The following is a 19,894-nucleotide window of genomic DNA, read 5'->3' as shown; positions in this document are numbered from 1 at the left end:
TCCCCTCCCTGCAGAGCATTCCCAGAGTTTCTGTTGGTCTCCTTATGCCACGGTGGTTAAATCTCACTCCTATTTTTGGAGCACAGGTGACTTTTCATGCAGTTCTGCGTGGCATTTTTGCCCTGCCTTTTTCTGCTTTTTTCCTCTGCCCTTTTCCCCCCTTTCCCCACCACTCTTGTCTGTTTTTCCTGCCATTTTCCTGCCCCTTTTTCCCTTTTTTTTTACCCCTGCCTTTTTTTCCCCCACTCCTTTTTCCTTGCCTCCCTTTTTTCCCACCTTTCCCCCCAGCCTGGTTTTTCCAACCTTTTTCTCCCAATTTTCCCCGCCCCACTTTTCCCACCCCCTTTTTTTCCCCACCTTTTCCATCTGATTTTTCCCTGCCTTTTTTTCCCCACCTTTTTCCTGCCTGATTTTTTTTTCCCCCACCCCTTTTTTTCCCAACTTTTTTCCCCACCCTTTTTTCACTTTTCCCCGCCCACTTTTCACTCCACTCCCTTTTTCCTGCCTTTTTCCCATCCTTTTCCCCCACACACACCTTTTTCCCCCCCACCTTTCTTTCATTTTATTTCTTGTTTCCCCATTGCAACACATTGGGAAATGTCACTTAATCGAGGATCTGAGCTTTGCTCGAAGCCAGCACCTGATTTTCCAGGGCTGGCTGATGTTTTCCTTGGAAAATCTCAATTCTCTATGAGGGAAGATGTTTGCTGATGTTTTTACAAACAATTCCCGGGGTGTTGATGGCTTTGAAATGGCTCCTAATGTCTCCACCAGCCTCAAGGGCAAGGTTGGCACAAAACCCAGGCAAGTTGGACCCCTGAACTTTAGGGTAATCTATAAAAGGATCAGCACAAATTCTATTGCTGAACCAATGGGGGTGGGAAGGGGGCAGCTGGGAATTTAGGATAAAAGGAATTTTGAGAAACCCCTCAGGGTATTAAATCCCCAGTGAAGTCTCTCCTATTCAATAAAATTGCAGGACTCTTCTGTCCTCTTTAGGGACACTGGATTTTCATAGTGGGGATTTCCTGCACGTGGAAAATATTGAGCCCACAATTGTGTTCCAGGCAGATTTTTGGGATATTGTCCCGAGTACTTCACACTGATAAAAGGTTCTTGCTTCCTCATGTGTGGGGTTGTTACAGTCTGGATAAACAGGTGAAAAAATAAAAATCTCCAGCACATTTAGTGCAGGTAAACAGGTTTTACAAAACCCTTTTAGTGGTAGCTGCTGGTGAAGGCAGACTCCCTTTGCTAAACCAGCTATGAAAAAAACAAGGTATTCTTTCAGTTTGCCACAGCAGTAATTGCTTTTTATTTTTGAGCTGACCCCCTAAACCAGCTGAATTTTAGATTGATGTTAATTGCTTCCAAACTTGGCTTTATCAGCTTTACTTTTCTCACTTTGTTGCTGAAGGTGTTTTTGTGGCTTGGGAAGTGCAGAGCCCTCCAGCAGTTCTGTGTGGGGCTCATTAATCTTATCCTGACTTTGAGGAATGAGCAGCAGGGTGAGGGAACAAGGAATCAAATCGGGTGGATTGCTTGTGTTTGTTCTGAAGCAAAGGAAAAATCCCTTTTTTTTTTTTTTAACCCAAAGCCCTGATACAGAGACCTGGTCCTGAACACCCGAGTTCCATCCCTGCCCTGGGGGGGGAAACTGGGAATTCTGTGTTTGATGAGTCCCAAATCCTGGAGTTTGCTGTGCTGGCTTCTCCCTGTGCATCACAAGAAGGGGAGCTGCTGGTGGCTGGCTCTGGGATGAGTTTGGTTCTGGGATGGGTGAGTTTAGCCCTGGGATGGCTTTGGGATGGATGAGTTTGGCTTTGGGATGGATGAGTTTGGTTTTGGGATGGTTTTGGGATGGATGGGTTTGGCTTTGGGATGGATGAGTTTGGCTCTGGGATGAGTTTGGTTCTGGGATGGGTGAGTTTAGCCCTGGGATGGCTCTGGGATGGATGAGTTTGGCTTTGGGATGGTTTTGGGATGGATGGGTTTGGTTTTGGGATGGCTTTGGGATGGATGAGTTTGGCTTTGGGATGGTTTTGGGATGGATGAGTCTGGTTTTGGGATGGGTGGCTTTGGTTTTGGGATGGCTTTGGCTCCTGTTGCTGTGCACCAGGCAGGGAAGATCCTCAATCTCCTCTCCCCATCCAAACCTGGGAGAACCAGGAGCAAGAGGCACAGGGGGACAGACAGGGACCCAAACACCCATCCCAGGGATGTCCCAGGAGGAGCTGCACTGTGCCTCATCCCCCTTGCTCAGGACACTGCCAGGATGGGGACAAGAGCTGGGCTGAGGGGCACCAAAATGACCCAAAGTGCAGGAAATGGGAAGGATTTAGGGAAGAGTTTGTGTGCCCTGAGTGCCCTGGCACTGGGGATTCATGGAAAGCAAACAGCTTAGGGTGCCTCCAGCAATTCAAAATAGAAATGTTTATTCTTGTGTACACAAGCTCTTTTCAAAACCTCCCCAGTCTCTACACTTGGAGTCATTAAATCATCGTTTATCTCAAGTCCTTTGATCACACTTTCTGTTTAGGTGAGGAATAAGAGGCTATAAAATGTCATTTAACAGGCCACAATCAGCCTGGAGCTCATTTCCTCCTTCCCTTTCCAAGGGAAGATCAACTCTAATCCTTCTGGAATATCAGCAGCACCCATCCAGAAGGGGATTTGCTTTTTGCACCACCAGGGCAAAGCAGGAGGGCACAGAAAAGGAAGGAATGATAAACAAGCTTCACTTTTACATTTTGTGCTACCAGCCAAAAAAAAAAAAAAAAAAACCTTGGGGGGGAAAAAAAAAGTTTCTTTCCCTCCAGCCCAGGCACTGCTCCATGGGGGAGTCATCATCAGCCTGGGTATTTTTCATATTGTTCAACTCTTTTCTCAGTTTCTAGGGAAACACTTTAAAGCACTATATTTATGGGAACATCTTTCCAAACACCTCCGCCAACACTTAATTAATGGAGTTTTTAAGCCTGGCTCCAGCTTCTGCAAATTAATAGTGTGCTCTCTGATGGCAGCTGTGGAGCAAGGGAGACACACAGGCTCTGTAAATAAATGAGATATTTTATAATAAATTATTAAAATAAACTTGCAGAGTGCAGAGGGGCAGCTCCTGTTTGTGTTTGTGCTCAGCCCCACGGGGAGGTCAGGCCATCACTCGCCTCCCTGAGGTTTAATCTGCTTTTATTAGAGCAATCTGTGCACAGGAAAATTCCCTGGACTAAAAACTGGGCCGCAAAAATGAACTTTTGGGCGTCTTGCCTCGCATTTTTAGCGTCAGTGTCTCTGCACAGAGGGGAAAAGGCTGTGGAAGGGTATGAAAACCATCCTAAAAACTGAGATATCCCGGGGCAGGCCTGGCAAAAATGGGCTGGATTTTATTGCCAGCTTTTGCCCCGGGCAGCTGCAGTGCCAGGGGCTTTCCACATTCCTTGATTTATTTTTTTTTTCAGGGCTGACCCTCGGCATCAAGCTGCCAAAATTCCATTTATCCCCGTGTTTGCATTGCCCTCTTTTGCCCAGGAATTGGTTTTTTTTTTTTTTTTTGTGCAGATGAGCACGTTCCTGCTGGAAGCTCCTGCCCTGATAACCACAATTAAACACAATTAACAAACATTCCCCCAGCATCCCAGATGGAGAAATGTGCAGGTCCTGACTCCTGGGTGGTATCTGGGCTCCATCTGAGCACTTTCCCCTCCTCAAAGCACCTTGACCTCCTCTCTTTTGTTTATTTGAAGTGAGGAAAAAAAATGCGACGAGGGCTTTGTGGAGAGTATTCGGAGCATGCACTTAGCTGGGGATGCAGAAGGAGGTTTAAATAAAACAAGGAATTTAAGAGCTCTGCTCTTGAACCAAGGACATTCCATGTCCTTGCTCAGGGAGTTCACCTGTCTGGAGCCTCCACACAGAAAAAAAAAAAAAAATGAGCTGGTGAACATCAGGGAGGTTTCTGACTGCCCCCACTGGAATTATCTTTAACAAATTATAATTTTTATAGCAAAGATCAAAATGAGCTCTGGGGATTGTTTTCGTGTGGCTTGGAGTCACACAGGGGGTCTGGGGAGGGGGGGGGGGTCTCAAATAAAATAAAATCCAAATAAAATGGATTCTAGAACTCAATGTTTCATCCTGTCTGTGCCAAGACTTCCATTAGCAGAGGTGACTGCAAGGAACTTTTTCATTCCTCTGCAGGCTTGAAAACGGGAAACTCTCCAGGAAATATTAGAAATTAGACAGGCAATAGCTGTATTTGTCTTTTGCTGTCCAAGGTGTAAACAGGCAGTGGGAAAAGGGCACAGCCTGGATATTTTAATGCCAGGACCCTTCTTGACTAAATACCTCTCATTTAACAATGTTTTCCTGACTGCAGATATTGTTTGAAAAAGCAGAGCAGGACCTTCGTGGTTTCTGATTTGAACATCTTGCAAGTCCTGGGCTTTGGGCAAAGATGGGAACAAAGGTTGGAGAAAGAGAAGTCAGAATGAGAATGATAAGAACTGCCTGAGAGGGGCTTGAGCAAGAGGTAACAAATCTCTGGGCATAGGGCAGGGCTTCTTTGGGGGGATTTTTTACAGGAAAAGGCACAATAAGACAGGGAATTAAATGCTTTGAGCCCAGGAGCAGCAGCAGCACAACTCCTGAAGAGTTGTGGGCTCTGTGCCCCCCAGTTCTGCACGTGGTTATTGCAGGAGGCAATAATTCTCAATTTCTCAGTTCTGTGAGGAATTTGGGCACTCAGAGTATGTTTGGTATGAGCCTAAACCTTTCTTTTCCCACTCTGCCATGGATCTGCATCCAGTCCCTCCCTGTTCCTGAACTCCTGAGATAAAACTTGAGTTGTACCTGTGTGTAATGGTGATGCCTGTGGGAGGTAGAATTATTCCTTACAATAGCCAAATTACGAATATTCTTGTGCAGAAGTGCCCCCTGGGCTGTGCCTTCAGGGAACATGGAAGGGAAATGAATGACAATTATTGAGAATATTGGAAGTGAGGTGCTCGGTGGTGTTTGTTGCTGAGCATTCAGCCTCGTGTGTGACAGCAGAGAGGCAAGAGGGGATAATCACATCCTGATTGTGGGATACACCAAAAGTCAGCATTGCTGTTCTGCTTCTTTCATCATCCTCTGTTCATCATTAAAGTGCTGAGTGGTTTGGTAGAGGCCGTGGACTCCCTTTGGAGGAGCAATTCTAATTAGAACTGATCAAAACATTTCTGATTAAACACATGCTTGATCTTGGGGGTTTTTTTTTTCAGCATTTACAAAGGAGAAATGATTGTTGCCACATCTCTGCTGTGCTGTGTGATGTGTCTAAATCCCTGCCTAAGTCAGAGATTTGGGGTTTTTTTTTTCATTGTTGTGGAGAGTTTGGTAACTCCATTAAAATACTGAGCCCAGAATCTCAGCTCTGCCAGCAGAGCTGCTCCATCCCTCTGAGCATCCTGGTGCTTCCTCCAGCAGCTCCAGCTCCTCCCTGTGCTGCAGATCCCAAAGGGGAATGTTCAGCACGTGAAGGGGACAGCTGGATTAAAGTCTGAAGACTTGCAAATATATTCTAAGGAAAAAAAAAAAAAAAAAAAAAATACCAAGCCAAGGGTGCTGCAGAGCCCAGGTGCAGGTGTCAGGGTGGGTTTGGGTGCCACGAGGGCTCTGTGGAAGTTGTTAGAGGATGCAAAACAAAGTGTTTGCAGCAGCTGCCTTTGCTCCGTGTAAATACTGTGATCCTAATCTCATGCTGATTTCATAAGTTAATTTTAGCTTGTATTTGAGGTGACAGTCTAATGGGTTTTGAGGATTGTGCTCACATACATCAGCCCTGCAGTGATATCTGCTCGTGTGTGGGTGTGAATTATGTAACTGTGGATCTGCTGCAGAGCCAGGGCTCTCCTGCCCTGCAGGACAGGCACAGAGGCTCTGCTGGGCCAGCCCACAAGGAGAGCCCAGGCTTAGGCTGAGCTCAGAACACCCCAGGCCTGCCTTTATTTCCTCCCTCATTCCCCCAAATGCAAATTCCTGCCTTGCTCTCTGGTTCAGATAAAGCATCTCATTGTCCTGGATGAGTTCTGAGCCCTAAATCCAATTTCCACTGAGTTTTGAGCCCCAAATCCAATTTCCACTGAGCAAAGGAGAAATTCTGCTGCTGCTGCTGCCAGGGGGTCCTGGTTTGGCAGAGCCCCAGGTGAGAGCCTGGCTCACCCCCAGTCCTGGGGACAGTTTGGGCACCACAAATATCTCTAAAGACTGGGAGAGCCCCCCCAAAAAAGGGACACGGGGATGGGGAAGGGTCTGGAGGAGACCCAGAGGAGACTCCTTGGGGTCTGCAGCTCCAATCTCTGGGACAGGGACAGCACCCAGGGCAGGGCTGGGATGGATTTTGGGAAAGGTTCTTCCCCCCTCTGAGGGTGCTGGGCACTGCCCAGGTTCCCCAGGGAATTCCAGAGCTCCAGGAGCACCCAGGGATGCCCAGGGTGGGATTTTGGGGCTGTGCAGGGCCAGGAGCTGCACTGGATGATCCTGTGGGGCCCTTCCAGCTCAGGATATTCCAGGATTCAATCCCAGACCCCGGGGTTGGGAGCAGGGTCTGGTGTCTCCCAAGGTCCCCCCAGTTTTGGCAGCTCCAGCAGGTCCCAGTTCCCAAAGGGTTCCCAAACCCAAAGGGTTCCCAAACTGGGGAGGGCTCCCAGCACGGATTGATGTGCCAGCCCCACACACACACACAGAATTTCTAAACCATTCTAATCTCTTTTCTTCTCCTTCTCCTCATCCTGACAATTGGTTTTAACCATTGCCATCAGCTGCCTGGAACGCTTCATCCTCTGCAGCTTTTCGGGCAGGAGGTGCAGGAGTTTTGTTTCCAAAGGACAAAACCTCATCTCCTCCCTCCCACCCCGCTATTTGTTTGTTGGGGTTTTTTTATTTTTATTTTTATTTTTTTAAAAAAACACACAAATAAATCACGTGGCCGAGTTATTTTGATAGGTGGAATGCTGTTTATTGCTGCCTTGTCAATACTTTAATTAATTTCTAAAGCAGAAGTGAAGGACAGAATTGAGCTGGAATGAGTTTGGAGCTGTCCTGCCATCCCCACGGCTCGAGTGAAGCAGTGTAACATTTAAAGGCATTAAAGGCAATTAAACGCTTCTGGATTAACGCTGATGAATGTTTGAATTCTGATGAATGTTTTAGAAAAGGATGTGGTAACAGCTGGAAAAGCTCAAAATCATCCCTTCCCTATTATCACGTTTTTGGACACATTATCAGGTTTGCTCATAAAATAGCTCATCTTGATTTTTAGGTGCTTAATGATGTTTTTTTTTTTTTTTGTCTCAGGAATAATCAGGGAAGCAGGAAAGGCCAATGGCAGCTTCTTTGTGGTTATGAAATATGGAGTTAGAGAGGGGAAATCCTTGGCTGCAAACAAATCAATCCAACCCTTCCCTGTATTCCCCACACCCCAGGGCATTGGTAAATGCAGAAAACTCTTCCTGAGGCTCCTCAGAGTTTTTTATCTCCTTGTGCACATCCCCTGTTGGGGAAAGTTCCCTGTGATCCCTGGGGATGGTCCCAGTCCCCTTATTTGTATTTTATTTTTAAATTTTATTTGAATTCTTTTTGTTTTACCTTATTTTATATTTATTTTTACTGTATTTTTTATTGTTTTCTTTTATTTTTTATATTTCATTTTCTTTTACCTTGTTTAAATTTTGCTTTTTACTTTATTTCTTAATATTTTATTTTCTAGATTTCCTTTTATTTTTTATATTTCATTTTATTTTACCCTATTTTAATGTTTATTTTTACTGTATTTTTTTATTTTTTTATATTTCATTTCATTTTACCTTCTTTTAATTTTACTTTTTACTTTATCTTTTATTCTTTTATTTCTTCCATTTTATTTTATTTTTTCTATTTTATTTTACCTTCTTTTAATTTTACTTTTCACTTTATTTTTTCTATTTTATTTTCTTTTTTCTACTTTATTTTACCTTCTTTTAATTTTACCTTTTACTTTATTTTTATTATTTTATTTATTTTATTTTATTATTTTATTTCTCTCTCGCTGCTGCAGTTCTGTGTTCTCCCCAGGGGTTTTCCCCTCGTTTGGGGAGGGCAGGGTGTGATGAGGAAGGAGAAGCAGAGAATTCTCTGACCCTGGGACTGATCTGTGCTCTTTAACAGCCCCATCAAATACACAGAAGCTTTGAGTTCATTTAGAAAAGTTGGGGTGTTTACAGGAAAGTGAAAATTGAGCTTGAAAAAGTGATCACCCTTCTTTTTCCTTTCACATTAATGATTATGCAGAAGAGTTTTTTAAAATGTGTGTTTTTAGCATTCATTCCCCAGCAGAATTTCACATTTTAAAGTGATTTCTGTGTTGCTGCTGCCCAGCAATCGTTGTGCCTGAATTCCATTTCCTCTCTGCAGCAAACCCAGCAATCCCTGCCTGTTAAACTGGGAAGTGAGCCTGGAATCAGGGACTGGGATTTGCTAAAAGATGTTTGGAAACCATTGATGTTAATGCAGCAATATCCACTTCTTCCATTATTAACAACTCCCAATTAGTCACGCTGAATAATTAACGTGAGTTCCTGATTGCTGATGGATTATTCCAAAGGAAATGAAATCCCAGATGGAAACCCCAGGGAGGCACCAGCCTGATCCAGGATCGTTGGTGCAAAATGGAAAACCCTCCCAAAAAAAAAAAAAAACCAAAACGGATTCCGCAGGAAATGTTCCTCACAAATGGGCAAAAAAAGGGAATTCCTGCCCTGCTGGGCTCTGCTCATGGCACTTCTGGACAGGGATGCCACCAGGATGTCACCAGGATGGCACTAAAATGCCACTAGGATGCCACCAAGATGCCACCAAGATGTCACCAGGATCCACCAGGATGCTACAAGGATGTCACCAAGATGCCACAAAAATACCTCCAGGATGTCACCAAAATGTCACCAGGATGTCACCAAGTTGCCACTAAAATGCCACCAGGATGTCACCAGGATCCACCAGGATGCCAAAAGATGTCACCAGGATGCCACCAAGATGCCACAAAAATACCTCCAGGATGTCACCAAAATGTCACCAAGATGCCATCAAGATGTCACTAAAACGCCACCAAGATGTCACCAAGATGTCACCAGAATCCACCAAGATGCCACCAAGATGTCACTAAAATGCCACCAAGATGTCACCAGGATGCCACCAGGATGTCACCAAGATGCCACAAAAATACCTCCAGGATGTCACCAAAATGTCACCAGGATGCCACCAAGATGCCACAAGGATGTCACCAAGATGCCACCAAAATGCCACTAAAATGCCACTAGGATGCCACCAAGATGTCACCAGGATCCACCAGGATGCCAGAAGATGTCACCAGGATGTCATCAAGATGCCACCAAGAAGCCAGCAAGATTCCACCAAGATGCCACTAAAATGCCACCAAGGATGTCACCAGGATACCCCCACGATGCCACAAGGATGTCACCAAGATGCCATCAGGATGCCACCAAAATGTCACCAGGATGTCACCAGGATGTCACCAGAATCCCACCAAGATGCCACCAAGATGTAGCCAGGATCCACCAGAATGTCACCAAGATGCCACAAGGATGTCACCAAGATGCCAATAAAATGCCACCATGATGTCACCAAGATACCACCAGGATGTCACCAGGATTGCCACCAAGATGCCACCAGACTCAGGGCAGGCTTGTGATGCACAGGGTGGGAAATTTGGATTTAAAACTTTTGGAAATGAAAACCCCCCAGGTAACGCCTGATTTTGATGTAGTGGAGTTTAGAATCGCTTTTGGACTAATTTTGATAAATATAATTTATTACCTTTTGTGGCCAATGCCTGCCCATGTGTATCTCATTTGTTATTACAATAATAAATATATATTGTAGTTTCTTGCAAAATATTAAAACAGAGGCTGTGTAATGTTGGTTTTTACTGGATATTTTTATTTTTGCAACTAATTATAATAGTGAAAATAACTTATTTAAGTTTGTAGAAATAGACAAAATTGTCTGTAGGATTAGATAACATTGAAGGAATCACACAGATAATTTTAAAAGAAGGATGTGGGGAAAAAAAAATACTTCTACCACTATCAATAATTCCCTGTTTGTCTTTGTGGGGAAACAGCATAAACGCTGTGAGGAAAAAAAATATAAATATTGTGAGGAAATGGCATATACATTGTGAGGAAAAAAATATATATATTGTGAAAAAATGGAATATACATTGTGAGGAAATGGCATAAATATTGTGAGGAAAAAATATACAAATATAGTGAGGAAATGGCATAAATGTTGTGAGGAAAAAAGTATATGTATTGTGAGGAAATGGCATATACATTGTGAGGAAAATACATATATTGTGAAAAAATGGAATATACATTGTGAGGAAATGGCATAAATATTGTGAGGAAAAAAAATATATATAGTGAGGAAATGGCATAAATGTTATGAGGAAATTGCATAAATATTGTGAGGAAAAAAATATATATATTGTGAGGAAATAACTGACAAAACTCCCAAAAATCAAATCTACCCTCTTGCACGATGGGTCAGGAGTGGAAAAAAAAACAAAAGAATTCCCAGAACTCAAAGGAATATTCCAATATTTATAATTGTCATAAATGTCCATCTGCTCAGTGCAATGAAAGAGTATCTAAGGAAAATTATTATGACCATTTTCACAACTGTGACAATAATTTTAACAATTTTTCCTTGGCCAGCGCTGCACACTCACCCTTTTATCCCTTATTAAACTTTTAAACATTTTGAAGTGTGAGCCTTGTTTCTCACGCTTTTGCCTCTTGTATTTCCTTGTATTTTTCCTGTATTTTCTTGTATTTTTCTTTATATTTTCATGTATTTCCTTATATTTCCTTGTATTTCCTTATATTTCCTTGTATTTTTCTTTATATTTTCATGTATATTTCCTTGCATTTCCTTATATTTCCTTGTATTTTTCCTTATATTTCCTTGCATCTCCTTGCATTTCCTTCTGTTTCTTTGCATTTCCTTGTATTTTTCCTTGTATTTCCTTATATTTCCTTATATTTTTCTTTCTATTTTCATGTATTTCCTTGTATTTTCCCCTGTATTTCCTTTTATTTCCTTGTATTTTTTATTTCCTTGCATTTCCTTGTGTTTCCTTGCATTTCCTTGTGTTTCCTCATATTTCCTGATATTTTTCCTGACATTTCCTTGTATTTCCTTATATTTCCTTGCATCTCCTTGCATTTCCTGATATTTTTTCCTGACATTTCCTTATATTTCCTTGCATTTCCTCATATTTCCTGATACTTTTCCTGACGTTCCCTTGCATTTTTCCTGACATTCCCTTGCGTTTCCTTCCCCCCCTGCCCAGTTCGAGTGAGGCCTTTGGCATCGTGGAGAAGATCCTGCTGCTCTCCTTCATCTCCGCCGTCATCCTCATGGCCATCCTGGGCAACCTGCTGGTCATGGTGGCCGTGTGCAGGGACAGGCAGCTCAGGTGAGCCCACCTGCTCCCTAATTATTACTGCTTGGTTAATTAATCTCATTTCTCTTTTTTTTTTTTTTTTTTTTTTTTTTCGGGGTTAGGATTAAGAGAAACGCAATAGAAATGTTTGGGTTTTTTTTCTCAGAAAAATACAGAAAATCCAACAGAGCTTCCAGCTCGTTGCTAGAAGTGGAAAATGGCAACAGAGGCAGCACACTGAACTTCAGGGGGCTAATTAATATCCCTTAATTACAATTTTGCACCCACTTTTATACCCTCTATATAATTTACACCTTCTCATTGGTCACTGTTAGTCACTGGGGCAAAGTTCTCCACCCCTGTTCTTCCCAAGACCTTTCTGAAAATACTTTCTACTGCTGTGGAGTTTTTTTGTTTGTTTTTTTTTTTTTCCTGGTTATCCTCTTCTCCTCTTGCTCTCCATTGCCTTGGTCAGAGAAAATTTCTCCAAATAATCCTCATTTATTAACCCCTTCTAACCCACAGACCAGCTGTGGGTCCTACTGTATCTTTGAAGGCTAAACAGTCTAACAGAGAATTAACACCGATATTTTTTATACTTTTGACCTAATAACCAGATTTTCATGACCTTTAGAGTGACACTGATGGCCAACCAAAACCTACTGCTTGAAACCTATTGAAGAAGAAGAAGAAAGATGAACAAAGAGAATTAAAATCCTCCATCTTGTCCCATTACTATACTATAAAAACCTCAAATTTAAAACTCATCACTCTGTGAAATCACACAATTCTCATTCACTACACGCTTGTGATTTTTACTTCACCACTCATATTTAGAAGCCTTCTCCAAGCCCTCAGCTCCAGAGCAGTGTTTTCCAGGGGGTCTGTTCCTGAAAGCACAGAAAACTCCAAAACTCCACATTTCTGGGACCCAACAGCCACCCACAGTGGGGACAAAGCCACCCCTGATGATGTGAGGACAGGAATTGTCACCAGGGAGGTGACCCTGCCTTGCAGACCCTCCCCTGCCCTCGACTCATCCCCTCGTAATTCCCATCCTCATCCTTTTACTGCAGAAAAAATTCAGGGTAGGCAAATCCTCAGTGTGAAGATTTTGATGGAAAAACCGGAACAAATGAGTGAAAACCAGATTTAAGCAGCAATTCCCTGGACAAACAGGTTGAACTCTGCCCCTTCTCCATCTCGGATTTCCCTCAGCAGCAGCACACAGACCAAGGTCTGGGTGTGTTTGTGCAGCACCAGCACAACCTGGCAAATCCTGCCCGTGATTTGAGGGGGTCACAGGCACAATTTTCCCGTGATTTGAGGGGGTCACAGGCACAATTTTCCCGTGATTTGAGGGGTTCATAGGCACAATTCCTGTCTCCAGGCTGCTGCTCACCCTGGGAGTTGTCAGCCCAGCCTTAGGAGCAGAGAGAGAGAAGAGAGGTTTAACAGCCTCTATTCATGTGCTGCGTGGGATTTTTAATGGATTTAATTCTATTTTATTGTTGTGATTTAAAAAGTACTCTTCAAGTTAAAATTACAGCTTCAGTCTAGATTATTCTCAGTGCTTTCTGGAAGGATTTTCTCCATTTACAAGTTAAAATAAAATCCCCTTCTTCCACCTCAGAGTCTCCAGTGCAGAGGCCTGTGAGCATCCATTTGCCTCCTCTGGGGGAGCACAGAGATGTATTTAGGCCAGGAAAATGGTGGATATTTAGCTTTAAAAACCAGGAGTGGTGACCATATAAAGTGAGGAGAGTGTTAGACAGGAGATTTTAGTGTGCTAGAGCAGATTAACCCCAAATTCAAGCTGGAATCTGTGCCCACGTGTGGAGGCTGCTGCACTGAACCCACCCTAATTCTGTGCTCTGCCTTGCAGGAAAATCAAGACCAATTATTTCATTGTTTCCTTGGCCTTTGCTGACCTGCTGGTGTCGGTGCTGGTGATGCCCTTTGGAGCCATCGAGCTGGTTCAGGACAACTGGGTCTATGGGGAGATGTTCTGCCTGGTGAGGACATCCCTGGACGTGCTGCTCACCACAGCCTCCATCCTGCACCTCTGCTGCATCTCCCTGGACAGGTATGGGCTGCACACGGGCACTGCTGGCAACCTCTGCTGTGCCCTGGGGCATCCTGAGCTGCCACAAGGCAAAGCTGCACCTGCCTGGCATGGCACAGCAATAAATCTGTGCCAGTGGTTGGTTTTTGGAGAGGATTCTGAGGAGGGAGGGAAGAGGAATTTGGAATGGAATGGGATTGGTGGTGGGGATCTGGGTTGTTCTGTGGGAAGCTCTGGCCAGGTGTGGTTTTGTGGTTCTGCTCCTTCTTTGGAGGAGAAAAAGGCTCCTCAGATGTGTGCAAAGGTGGGAGCTGAGCTGTGGCACAGGGCCAGATGTGGCCTCTGCCAGATGTTCTGCACTCAGGGAACAGGGACAGGAGGAGAGGGAACGGCCCCAGGCTGGGCCAGGGGAGCTCAGGGTGGACAGCAGCAGGAATTTCCCCATGGAAAGGGTGCTCAGGGATTGGAATTGCCCAGGGAGGTTTGGATCCCCATCCCTGGAGGTGTCACCTGGATGTGACACTCAGTGCTCTGGGCTGGGGACAAGGTGAAATCAGGCACAGGATGATCTTGAAGGTCTTTTCCAGCCTAAACCTTCTGAGAGATCTTAAAAACTTTCCTTTCTTCCCAACTTTTCTCGCCACCTAAAAATAAAACCCAGCCCTCAACAATTTCTGGAGAACAATTCTGTTGGTCTGCAGATTTTCAGGGTAAATGGCAGAACTTCCATAAGAATTTTTCACAAGATAAACACTCAGTAGGAAACATTTTGGCTATTCTGATAATATTTAGAGGTGTTTTTTTTGGTTGAGGGGTTTTTTTGTTGTTTTTTTTGTTTGTTTTTTGGTTTTTTTGTTTTTTTTTGTTGTTGTTTTGAGGGGGTTTTGTTTGGTTTTGGGTTGGTTTTTGTTTGTTTTGGTTTTGGTGGGGTTTTTTGTTTGTGTTTTTGGGGGTTTTTTTGGAGTTCTGTGCAGAGATTTCAATACCTTTAAAACCACTGTTACTTAGTATTGCTACCCAGGGCCAAAATAACCATAATTATTCTCGTTATTGTGACAGCTGATATTTAAATACGTGGCATTTCAATATCTTGAGAGTCTGAGTGCGGCCAGACTTCAAAAAAAAAAAAAAAAAAAAAGTTGCTTAACCACAATCTTGATGGGCAGCAGTGCTGTGGGGGGCACCAGCACAGGCAGTTTTGTATCCAGAGGGAAGCTGAGATTCCCCCAGGCACAGCTCCTGTCCTCATCTGCAAAATTTGGATGGCTGCAACACAAATGGGAAACTCGTTATCTTCAAATCGTTGACAAATTGCCACTCTGAGCCAATTACCAGCAAAGCAGATGTTGGGCTCTGGATGTGACCTTGCTCTCTGAAATGTTGGAGTTTGATTCTCCAGGCTCTTAATTAAAGAGGGAGGGAAGGGAAAATGGGATTTCAACCCTGGATTTTTTTCCCCCCCTTTTTTCTGCCCTCCTGGAGACTCCCCCATGTCCAGAGTTCCTGTCCTGTCCCCATCTGTCCCCAAAATCCTGGGCCAGCCTTGCCTTGGAGTTGATGCTTTAGGGATCTCCTGCACCTCAGCCCTCGGTGTTAAAGGTTCCTGGCAGAACCTTGAATTCCTCTGACATTTTTTTAGTTGGTTTTGGGGTTGGTTTTTCCCACAGTGAGGACTGACTGAACACCAGAATAGACGAGGAGAAGGTGGTGGATGACCCCAAAAGGGCAGAGCAGGTGGATGAGAATGAGAATGAGAGGATTTTGTGGATGAATGAGAGGATTTTGTGGATGACTCAGCCCAGCATCAATCCCTGCCTGGGGCAGCACTGCTTCCTTCCCACGGCTTAATTCAATTTTTTCAGCTGTTTGCTCTTGTGTCCATTCAGAATTTATGGGAATGTGTTGCTTCTAGCTGTTTTTTTTTTTTTTTTTTTCTGTGATCTATTTCCTGCCTTCTGTTTTATTTCAGGGCATGCAGGTGTGAGTTTTAAGGGTTTTTTTTATTAAGAAAACCCTTGGGTGGTTAATCTAATCCTAAAGACTCCCTTTGGAAAGTCATTCCCTTCAAAATATTCACAGAGTGTTGTTTGAAAAGACTTTTATCTGATAATGCCTTGTACCTATTTCCACTGCTGCCTCTGGAAAAGAAGGAAACAAGCACTGAGGCTTGAATTCTCAAAGGCACTGGAGAAAATCTGGAGAAATCACCATGTAATAAACTGATTTTCCTGCTCAGACACAGGGATTAAAATCCTGCAGAGAGCCTCTGTCAGTCTCAGTTGGAAAAGGGATTTTCCAAGGTAGCAAAGGTGTCTCAGGGCTCACTGAATCCAAAGTTTGCTGCCACTGCCTTGTGCTTTTTCATCATCTCTTTGATATTCTAATATATTAGAGAGATTTACCCTTGAAATATTTATTTATTGCATGTTTTATGCATCCATGTCCATTCTTTGTGCCAGTGCAATAAAAAATAATTGCTCTGCAGATAAACAGACCCAGAAGCTCTGATGGAGTCTCTGAATGCAGCGAGCTTGTCAGGAGAGGCAATTTTCTCCTCCAATATTTGCAGTCCAATTTGCAATGCAATTACTTCACAAAGCCTTTGGTGGGGTGGGGAAAACAACAGAGGGACAAGCAGGTCCCTAAATGGCTGCGGGTTTGGGTTTGGGTTTGGGTTTGGGTTTGGGTTTGGGTTTGGGTTTGGGTTTGGGTGCACATCTGGCAGCTCTTGATGCAGCTGGAGCATCCTGTCCCTGCTTCCTGCACCCTCCAGCCAGGGCTGTGTCCCTCTGGGTGCTCTGTTTGCTGGGGTGTTTCACACCTTTTTCACACCCCAAACCAGCCCTGAGTGTGTTCTTTGATCCCAAACTGATCCTACATTCAGGCTCGGCCCAAAACCGCTGCTAAACCAGGCTTAAATCCTGGCAGATGCACCCCGAGAGTGTCAGAGCAGAGCTCTGCTCGCCCTGCTGTTTGCAAACATTAATTACCATTAATGGACTGTTCAGGCAGCAAATTAGCACAGACAGAGGTGATGTTGGAAAAGCTCCCGAGCCCTGTGGTGACATCCTGTGACAGCAGCCCTGTCCCCTGGCCCTGGGGGACACTGGGCACTGCCCCTGCTGCCAGTGCTCCAGCCCAGCATTCCCTGCTCACCCATCCCCTGTCCTGGCTGGTGCCCAGAGGGTGCCCAGGCCATAGTGAGGGTGCCCAGGCCATGGTGGGGTGCCCAGGCCATGGTGAGGGTGCCCAGGCCATGGTGAGGGTGCCCAGGGTGCTGTCCCAGGCTGGCAGGAAGCTGCTGTGCCCAGCTGTGCCCAGCTGTGCCCTGTAGAGCATCCCCAGCTGTGCAGGGCCACGGGGAGGTTGTTCGTTGTGGGAGAAGGATTCAAACTTTGGGTAGCTGTCGGTAATTAATGCTTGCAGCCTGATTAAATGCCCCAAATTCCAGATTCTGGAGTTCTGCCCAGGCTGGAAATTCCCTGTGCCTGTTTCACCTGGATGTCAGGTGGGAGAGCAGAGAGGCAGCAGGAAAAGCTGGAGCCTGTCCCCAGGGTGTGAGAGGTGACACAAATCTGGAGCTGTCCCTGCCAGCCAAAAAAACCATCCCAGCCTTTGCAGAATCCAAATCCCTTTTTTAATGAAAATCCCAGAGCAGATGGCCACAGCTCAGGCTGAGGGATGCTCTGTCCTTTATTCATCTCTGCAAACCCTCCAGAAAAATTTCATTTATTTTGCCACCCTTGCTGCCAAAAACCCTCCACACACCTCAGCCTCACGGGGCCCGTGGAGGAGCCCTCTCTCATCTCCATTTGGCAACACACATTTGTTTGTGTTCCCTGCTAAATTTATCCAGCTCCAATTAACTGTTCTCTTTAGCATTTTTCTCAGTGTAATTATCTCAACACCAGCAGGCTGTTGTTTTTCTAATAAGAATTTAATTTTGTTAGAAATAATCATTTTAGGACATTTTCTTTTTCTGGACCAACGGTGCAGAACTTTGTTTTCTCTGGCACAATGAGAGCCCAAAGCTTATTTGCTCAGTGGGAAAAAGGAAAATAGAAAGAGCTGTTCTTTCCAAAAAAAAAGTTAAAATCTGGTTCCACAGAGGCCAGAACCTGTTTTCACTGAGATAGCAGCAGCAGTAGTGTTGGATTAATTTCCCACAGGCACAAATAAATTGAAATTGTGGCTCCTTAGGTTCATCACTTGGTCAGGGCTCAGCTGGGGACTCTGTCCCAGTCTGGATTCCCTGAGGGACAAGGACAAGGGCAGTGACTTCGCAGTGACAGAGGGCTTGGCTCTTGCACCCTAACTTTGGGAGAGAGCCAGCAGCACCCACTGTTTTCCCATCCTTTTGTCTCCCTTTTTTCCAGTTTTCCCATCCTTTTGTCTTCCTTTTTTCCAGTTTTCCCATACTTTGGTCTTCCTTTTTTTCCCAATTTTCCTGTCTTTCGTCTTCTTTTTTCCAGTTTCCCATCCTTTTGTCCTCCTTTTTTCCAGTTTTCTCATAATTTTGTCTTTTTTTTCCCCCAGTTTTCCCATCTTTTGGCTTCTTTTTTTCCTAGATGATTTAAGTGGGGTGAAATAATTACTCAGTGTGAGTGTTCTGTGTCTCATCCTGGCCCCAGGGATGATCCAGCATATGCTATGTACATCATTTTCCATATGCACATGACACCAAATGCTTTTGAGGTGTGGGCCACCCCCAGAGCCAGGCTGTTCGTGAGGGTGGGGGTGGATTTGTCTGTCTGTGAGAGCTCAAGAGCTCCTTGCAGGGTGGTGCCTACAGGCTCCCAGCTCCAAACTGCACTGCAAACCGGGGAGATGCTTTCATTTCACTCCAAGGGCAAGGAATGATCTCCTGCAGCTGAATAATTTCTATTTCTGTAGTGCCCAGGAGGTAAGGGAGGAGCAGAGGTGTGGGCAGAGCATCATCAGGGCTTGGGCAGGAGCTGAGAGCTCCAGGGCAGCTTTTCCACAGCCGTGGGGTTGAGGAGGTGTTGGGATATTTAAATCATTCCTTGCCGTGGCTCACAGCTGGATTGTGCTGCTGTCAGTCACGTCCAGCTGTGGAACTGCCCTGGATCCTAACTGGGACCTTGGGATGATGGAAAGAAAGTGCCAGGATAAAGGGAATGGCTCCACATTGACAGAGGACAGGGATAGATGGGATTTGGGAAGGAATTCCTGCCTGTGAATCCCTGGAAGTGTCCAAGGCCAGATTGGAGAGGGTTTGGACAGTGGAAGGTGTCCCTGCCCGTGGCTGGGGTGGAATTAAATGATCTTTAAGGTCTCTTCCCTGTGATTCTGTCATTTCTGCATAAGGCCCAAGAAATGATGGATTTCTTCTTTTCAGCCACAATCAAACGTTAGCACTTGATCCATTCCTGTGGCAAATGTCTGAGAAGGAAAAGGAGAAGTTTTAGAATAATCTTTGCTTTATTGGAAGAGCTGCAGCTCCTGGAAGGGGTCCCTGTGTTTCCCCTTCAGTGGAGAATATCATTGCAGAGGAGGTTTCACATCAGCTGCTCTGCTGTGGGTAACAGGGGAGGGAACATTTGCAAGGAACTTGACTGATAATCGAGAGAATTAATATTTAATTGGGCCTGGACATGGTATTAATCACGTGTATGCATTGCATTTTCTGTTCATCCATCACACTGCCACAGCAGCACAGAACAGAGATTCAGGAAAGCAGAATGCAGAGCATGTCTTTATTCTGACTAAAACTATTGATAATCTCACAGATAGAATTCCTTCTCTGCCAGTGAATAAATAGCTGCTCAAATGCTCAGCACATGGATCAAATCATCACCTCCTGCAAGATCTGTGATTTCCAGTCCTTCTGGTGGCACTCTCAGCTGTCTGGTACCTGATTCCTGGGATGGAAACCCTGCTGGGCTCTGGAGAAGTGGGTGCTGTGCTCCTCTGCCTCCCTCCCCATCACAAAATTGTCACCCACACCTGCTCTTTGTCACCCAAAACAGTGACAGGAGGAGCCCAGCTCGACTCTGAGCAGGGGGGAAGTTCTGGTAGCAGCAGCAGCAGCGAAAATGAAATAAAATCAAATCTTTTTGACGTGAAAGTGGAGGAAAATTGCTGCTGAATCACTGGGAGGGAAGAAATACAGGAGCTTAAGGTGTCATTTTTACAGGCATAATTTTTACTCTAATGGCCTCTAATAGCAGGAACAATTCAGGGTAATTCTTTCAGCTGCAGCAGGGAAGAGGAGCAGAGAAATGTGATCACTCAAACTGCTGGCAAGAATTGTTTTCCTGCTGTACTTAATTAGCAGTGTACAGTGGTTTTCTCTTCCTGTTTGCTTATCCAGCTTGTCAAAGGGT

General features: G+C 44.6%; 1 protein-coding gene across 7 annotated transcripts in view; it reads left to right on the top strand.

The window, feature by feature from the left end:
• HTR4 (5-hydroxytryptamine receptor 4) overlaps window positions 1-19,894 on the top strand; it is a 78,334-nt gene that overhangs the window by 22,868 nt on the left and 35,572 nt on the right. For 6 of the 7 annotated variants that reach the window (XR_015807121.1, XR_015807124.1, XR_015807122.1 and 3 more), the window contains 2 exons: window positions 11,390-11,515; window positions 13,368-13,568. Coding sequence is in view for 1 of the 7 variants with exons in the window: in XM_014888308.2 (XP_014743794.2) it covers window positions 11,390-11,515; window positions 13,368-13,568 (327 nt within the window). In the remaining 6 variants the exon portion in view is untranslated. Of the gene's footprint in view, window positions 1-7,900; window positions 9,778-11,389; window positions 11,516-13,367; window positions 13,569-19,894 lie in introns of those variants that run through there. The other variant, XR_015807125.1, reaches the window with a different exon arrangement.

Source organism: Sturnus vulgaris, chromosome 15 (genome assembly GCF_052056855.1).
Source record: "Sturnus vulgaris isolate bStuVul1 chromosome 15, bStuVul1.hap1, whole genome shotgun sequence".
NCBI lineage: Eukaryota > Metazoa > Chordata > Aves > Passeriformes > Sturnidae > Sturnus > Sturnus vulgaris.
This window is presented reverse-complemented; position numbering and strand designations above follow the sequence as displayed.